Raw genomic sequence first — 7636 nt, forward strand, 5'->3', positions numbered from 1 at the left:
CCATTTTATTGTCCTTTAGACTTTAGAAGGTCCAAGTTGTGGCCTGTAGGGGCAGAAAATGTCACAGGCCCAGCATCAGTGAGAATAAATATGGCCTCAGGGTTGGTGGTCAATAGGACGAGGAGTATTCCCCCATTAGTAGAAGGAATAGTATCCCATCATTGGTATCGATGGAAGATATAGTGCCTTGTTGTTGGTGTCAGTGGGAAGAATTGTGCTTCATATCAGTGGGAGGAATTGTACCCCAAGGGTCCTGATAAAGGCTAGTAGTAGAGACCAGTGCACCTTTAAAATAAGTTAGCAATTACAGCGTACATTTTTGGCCTCACAAGTTCAGTTCAAAAAGGGATGGATAGACCAACATTCTAATGGAAAAATAAACAGCTCAAGCTCTGCCTGTAGAATTTAGAGGACACTCAGACATGAATGCACATTACAGCTGCCCTCAAGAACATGAATTATCTGGAAGCTCTATGTTTTGCTTGGCAGAACATTTATTTTTATATCAATGGAGAGGTACGGAAGAATATAGAGGTAACAGATGCTGCCACTAACACTAAAATAGCAATCAAGGGTAAGTTTTGTAATCTGCCAGACACAGCAAGGCCATCAGGATTGGGGGGGGGGGGGTATGGCATTGTCACCAGATTTTGCAGCAAAGGGACCAGATTACTGTCATCTCATATCCATGGGGACCTATTCAGTTTAGGAATAGCTGATATGCTAATGAAAGCCTTAGACATGCATTGCAAACATTTTTCAACAGCTGCTTCCTGCTGTTGATTTCTCTGTAGCTGACCTAGAAATTGGGACCTGTGAAATGTAAAATAAAGGGCACCCCAGTCACAAGGCTATATTATGTAAAAAAAAAAAAAAGTGTGACAACATTTTTCAGGCAATATACTCTATATACTTTGTTCCATCTCCTGTGTGCTCTCTGAAATTCTAATGCACACTGGTGGCATCCAGCCTTAGTTCTCTTTCTTTTGCAAGCCCACATAGGTATCTTCCCTTCCTGCCAATCAGCGCATCACTACAAGCCTAGTTTTGGCTTTTACTTGGAACCTAAAGATTCCATTAAAAGCAAGGTTTCAGGTTATTTACAATGTATTATATAATAACTATTTCAGTGAGATATTTAAGTACGGTATACAGTATGCCATGCAATATTCACCAACCTTTAATGTATGTCTTCTACGGCTGGCTCTCCTGCTGAATGCTCAGTTAGCTAAGGTATTAAATATCTTTTAAGATTACTTGCTATTAAATGATATACAGTAACATACTTTTACATAAATTAGATTATATTAATATTAAAGATATTGATATTAAAACAATTATTAAGGCAATCTTACACATTAGGTAATCTTGCTCCACTCAGGCTCTGCCTTCGAGCTGTCATGCTACTTCACCAACTGGGCCCAATACAGGCCTGGACTGGGGAAATTCAAGCCTGACAACATTGATCCATGCCTGTGTACTCACCTGATCTATGCTTTTGCTGGAATGTCCAACAACCAGATCACCACCATTGAAAGGAATGATGTCACATTGTACAGCTCTTTCCAAAACCTTAAGAACCAGTAAGTAATTCCTAATGTTAAAAGCATTGAATAGTATAGATGGCAAGTTCATAGTAGTATGCAAACACATACTGTAAGTGCCTAATTGCAGTATTATAATGCTATTACTCTAAAAAAAAGTGTTTACCTAATTGTAAATCCACCTCAAAGGTTGCATCTGCTATGGAAGTATGGAAGTGTAGTAAAGGGGTAAAACCAGACTACACTATTAAAAGTGATACATTAATATGCTAATTCAGTTTACGCCTCCTGACATGCTGCTAGAAACTGCATACAAATGCATAAAGGATTATTAAATTTTTATAATCTTATGGCAATTGGCTACAATAGAAAACTATAGTTTTCAAGTACAGGTTGTCAGGCCACCTGAGGCCAGGTGACAAATGCACACCGTTGGGATCAGGAGTGCACTGCAAGGTAGTGGGCTCTACGGCTGACTGCTACGGATGGGAGTCTGGGTGGTAAAGTAAGGCTGGGCCACTGGAACACCAACATGGATCCAACCGGGGTTAGAGCGTAAGATTCCCTAGAGCGCAGAGTCTAAGAGCCAGCAGGTGTTCACCAGAGCCTCTAGTGGTGAGGATGGACTGGGCTGCAACTGGCTCCAGGTCGCAACCCCCAGGGTCCCCTAGCTCACGCCCACAGTAGGCAACAGGAGGATTGGGATAGTAAGGGAATAAGCCAAGGTTGGGGCCACTAGCATACAAGGACAACAGAGTACACACCAAAGGTTCAGGGTCACAGGCAAACAGGGATAGTCAGGGACACGCCAAAAGGTCAGGGTCACGAGCAGACAGTAATAGTCAAGAACACGCCAAGGTCAGTAACAGAGACAAACAAAGAGCACACAGCAAGCAGGAAACAGGAAGCCAAACACACAATGAATACACAATGGTTGACCAGCCCTGCTGGCTTGCAGTGCACAGGTTAATATAGGGCCTGGGGTGGAGCCATGCTTAGAGGAGAGGTTATAAAAACAGCCAGATGAGAGTGGCTGGCCTCTTAGCCCTTGTACACACGGTCGGAGATTCCGACAACCAAATCCGTCGTATTTTGTCCGACGGATCTTGTCCGAAACTTTTGCATACACACGGTCGGACAAAGTTGTCGGAAAATCTTCAGAACGGGATGACGTAATTTTGTTACGATGGGACTACGTTCAGGCTAGTAGCCAATAGCTTTGGTGTAGGAATTTGATCTGAGCATGCGTGGCACTTTGTCCGATCAGAATTCTCTACACATGATCGGAGTATGTCCGATCGGAGCATTTTGTTGGAAAATATTTCCGGCAAGTTGGAAAATTTGGTCCGACGGATATTCCGACGGAAACAGTCCGATGCAGACCACACACAGGCGGAATATTCGACAAAACGCTCCGATCGGACACATTCCGTCGGAATCTCCGATCGTGTGTACAAGGGCTTAGTCTGAACACATGAGGAGAAGTAAGCTGACAGAGAAAGATTACTGCATAACCATAACACAAGTATTAAAAAGTATTAACCATATACAGTATTAATGATGTAAAATTACAATTTTATTTCGCTATAGTTGTCATTTGAACAAGGAGGTACAAATCGGTCAGCATAAAGTAATTATAATTAATTGCAGCAACAATATTTTCCACCTAATATGAACTAATGTAGGTGATTTTACACATCTTATACATAAGAGTATTACCATGTCTAGAAACAGAGCATCATTCTGTTGCTGAATGAATTGGTTAATGTATTCACCTCAGTCAGTGAGTCAGATTGCTACAAAGTCAGTGAACTCTTAATATATTAACTACTAGGTAGAAAAGTTTACCCTTGCAACTTTTACACAACAGGAACACTACATATTTGAATAGATTATTTTATATTACATTTTTTAAACCCAGCACTTTTGCTAAAAGTCAAATCCTATCTATATGAAAAACAAAAAAAAAACAGTTTTAAGAAACAAGAAAAGGTAAGTAAAAAAGTAAGTCAAGTTTACATTTAAAGCCAAAAGTAGAACTTCGCTTGTTTTACTCCTCCCCCCTCGGTGCCACATTTGGCACATTTCGGAGGGATGGGGGACAGGATATCTGTATTTCACAGGTATCCTGTTCCCACTTGTGGGAGCCTCAGCCGTGGGTATTGACCTCACCGCCCGGGCTCCCTCTTCCTTTCTCCTTCAGTATGCCAGTAGGAGAGAGGAGTGGAGCCTTGCTCATGCACAGTATGTTCCCTAACTCGCAATGGAGGCTGCATGCACCCGACAGCTGATGGAAACATCAGCTGCGGTGCCGACATCGCTGGACTCCAGGACAGGTAAGTGTCCAATTTTTAAAAGTCAGCAGCTGCAGTATGTGCAGCTGCTGGCTTTTAATTTTTGAAGCAATGGGCGGTCCTTCGCTTTAAATCAAGCCAGTCTGGCAATAAATATGTGAACCTCTCTCACTGACAAATTCTTTGTTTATCTGAAAGTTGCTGGACAGTCAATGGCCTTGCCTTAACTATTCCTATTTTCCATGTATTGTGCGAGGTTAGGAAGCTGGAAGGCAGCCAGCAACTCCCCCTAATACTTCCCATATAATATACCAGCCTTAGGCAAAATGACTAAAGTTACAAAAGGGGAAATGATTATTCTTTCATAAGTAAGTCTGCAAAGTTATAATAATTAAAGGCTGACTTTTCTGATTATTGCATAAACACAATACTGACAGGTTAACTGAAGGTTGAATTACAGAAAGCACTTAAACTAAAATAAATGATCAAAACAAATGAACTATAGGAGAAAGTTCACTTTCAAAACAGATTTGCATAGCAGCTGGGACCTCATTATTAAAGTGGTTGTAAACCCTTACAACACACTTTGACCTACAGGTGAGCTTAGATTATGGCTTACCTGTAGGTCCAAGAAATATCTCCTAAACCTACATGGTTTAGTAGATATTTGCCGAAAGACAGGTGCACTGAGCGCGGCACCCGTCAACTGCGATATGCCGTGCGTGGCGGCTCCTGAGCGCATGCGCGGGAGTGACCCACCGAGAAGATGGATGCGCCGGACTACAGGGGACAGCGGTGACATCGCTGGCTCCTGTGTCAGGTAAGTGACACATAATGGACATTATGCTTTACCTTTGCAGGGTTTACTTCCTCTTTAAAGTGGGATTTCACTGTGGAAAAAAAATTAAAAAAAAAATTAAAAGCCAGCAGCTACAAATACTGCAGCTGCTGACTTTTAATAAATGGACACTCACCTGTCCCGGGGTCCAGCTGCTGCCGCCACCATTCTAGGTGAGGGAATCAGGAAGTGAAGTGCTGCAGCTTCACTTCCCGGTTCCCTACTGCGCATGCGCGAGTTGCGCAGCGCAATAGGAATTGTCCGCGCTGTCTCATGGACCCGTGTGTGTCCCAACAGACAGCGCGCAGGGACAGGAAGAGGCATAGACTCCCGTGGGAGTCTATGCCCAGAAGTGGGTGTTGCAGGTATCTGCACCCCCTCCCCCCTGAAAGGTGCCAATTGTGACACCGGAAGGGGGGAGGGTTCCGATCAACGGAAGTTCCACTTTAGGGTGGAACCCCGCTTAATGTCTTTGCAATTGTTTTAATTGGTTGGGTACTGCATACTCTCCTTTCACCCCCTCTGGGTCCAAACTCCTAGATCCTGAATGCTAAAAAGAGCAGAGAAAATGTTGCCATACTTTTTCAGAGTCCTAGATGGACTGACAACAATGAGCAAATTGCCTCTTTTAGTATCTCTACCTCTAGCAGTGTGACTTGTATGGCTAAGATGCCTAATCCTTTTCTAGGGATGCTAAGGCTAACCAGGTGAATGAGACTAAAAGCCATTCCCTGTGTGTGTGTGTATATGTATATATATATGATCTGCATGGCTCATGGGAAGGTTACACTGGAGCAAACGCTTACCTGACTGTGGTAAGTATTCATCAGAAAATAATGCTAATATACTAAACAGTTGAAAATATAAACCTTTAAATTTGGTAATGTTCAATTCAATAATCCAATCATTGGAAAAGCATCTGTGGTAAACTGAGTATTTAAAATGACCAGAATTTGCTTTTCACATGATTGTATAATTGAAGTGAATATTCAAACTTATATTTATGAGTGAAGATTCTCTACTTTTTTGGTAAATCATTCTTTATGTCAATAATGATGCTGAGATTATAAATGCAAGTGCATATCATTTGACCAATTTTAATATGTATCTGTAAAGAACATATCACAAAATATTAGCTATCTATAGTAACTAAAGTTACAACTGTATTTATGTGCATAAGCACATATACACAGACTATTATTTCTTCCGCTTGCAGGATTATGTTATGAACAATGGTGCACCAGCTTCAAAACTCATTGTTGGCTTCCCAACCTATGGACACACCTTCATTCTGAGCAATCCATCAAACACTGCCATTGGTGCCCCTACTTCTGGAGCTGGCCCTGCTGGACCTTACACCAGACAATCTGGATTCTGGGCCTATTATGAAGTAAGATTACAAGGTTATTTTGCAGGAGACTACATTTAAGAGATATTTACCTATTGCAGGGCATTACTAAAAGTATCCTTTAATGACTGAGATTTAATCCATAATATTTTGTATTATGTAGAACATTATGTAGTATTAATTTATATTCTCCATTCAATAAATTCCATAGACTGAATATAGCTATTTTGAATGAAAATGAATCGATCACTGAGCCCTTTGTTGTGATCTAAATAATAGATATGCATATTTAACTTTTTTCTTTGAATTCCCTTAGATCTGTACTTTCCTGAAGAATGGAGCTACCAATCAGTGGTCTTCTGCTGAAGATGTTCCTTTTGCCTACCAAGGAAATGAATGGTTGGGATACGACAACCAGAAGAGCTTCCAGATAAAGGTATTTTTGTTATACAATCAAATAGAAAAAGACAAAATACAGAAATAGAGCCTTACACAACTTTTCATTCTTTTACCTACAGGCTGAATGGCTGGTAAAGAACAACTTTGCTGGTGCAATGGTTTGGGCAATTGATCTGGATGATTTTACTGGTACTTTCTGTAACCAGGGCAAATATCCTCTGATCAGCACCTTGAACCAAGCTCTTGGTATACAAGCTTCTGGTGAGTCATAAGTTTAGTTCATACAGTATCTACAGTATATCATTTTAACTGCTGGAGTGTTTTTTGAAAGTGTTTATGTCTACAGTAATTGCATAGCCTCTTACTTTAATAATTATAAAAAATTGAGCTAAAACACATTCTGATATTCTTCTCTCTTCATTTACAGGTTGCACACCTCCCTCTTCTCCCAATGCCCCAATCACAGCTGCCCCAGCAACTCAGCAACTCAGTGGAGGAAGCTCTGGAGGGAGCTCTGGCAGCAGCTTTGGTAGTAGCTCAGGAGGCAGTGGGTTCTGTGCTGGGAAAGCAAGCAGCCTCTACCCAGTTCCTGGCAATAAACATGCTTTCTGGCATTGCTTAAACGGTGTCACCTACCAACAAAATTGCCAGGCTGGCCTTGTTTTTGACCCAAGCTGTGAGTGCTGCAACTGGGCATATTCAGATTCTTCTACAGTACAAAATGCTAGTGTATTTTCTACTCAAGTTACATGGAGATACCAACAGAAAATGTAGGCAAAAGGGCAATTATGGCTTTAGATGTAGTCAAAGCCTTTGACAGTCTAGAATGGAGATACATATGGCGGGTACTGAGCGAATTTGGATTCGGCGCTACATTTATTGCATGGATAAAAACTTTGTATAATGGTCCTAGTGCTAGAATTAGGGTTAATAACGAGCAGTCAGATAAGATACTATTAGAGAGAGGGACAAGACAGGGGTGCCCATTGTCACCCCTGATCTTCGCCCTCGCAATGGAACCATTAGCCATCGCAATAAGATCCAATATTAATATGGAAGGCTTTCAAAGAGGGCTGAGGGAAGAGAAGATTGCGCTGTACGCAGACGATATTCTGCTTTTTTGGGGGGACTCAGAGCAGTCCCTCAGGCAGGGGATGAAGGTCCTTGGGGAGTTTGGTAGTTTCTCTGGATTGATTATAAATTGGGAAAAATC

General features: G+C 41.5%; 1 protein-coding gene across 1 annotated transcript; it reads left to right on the plus strand.

Moving 5' to 3' along the window:
- Nucleotides 1–453: 453 nt before the first annotated feature.
- LOC143984142 (acidic mammalian chitinase-like) lies at nt 454–7197 on the plus strand. The gene is made up of 7 exons (XM_077484454.1): nt 454–574; nt 1382–1583; nt 5365–5491; nt 5893–6066; nt 6341–6460; nt 6543–6684; nt 6851–7197. Exons 1-7 carry the CDS (start codon nt 454–456, stop codon nt 7195–7197), a joined length of 1233 nt encoding a protein of 410 aa, XP_077340580.1.
- The last annotated feature ends 439 nt before the right edge of the window (nt 7198–7636 follow it).

This window comes from Lithobates pipiens, unplaced genomic scaffold (genome assembly GCF_037356315.1).
Source record: "Lithobates pipiens isolate NorthernLeopardFrog02 unplaced genomic scaffold, aLitPip1_a1.2 Scaffold_16, whole genome shotgun sequence".
In the NCBI taxonomy this organism is placed as follows: domain Eukaryota; kingdom Metazoa; phylum Chordata; class Amphibia; order Anura; family Ranidae; genus Lithobates; species Lithobates pipiens.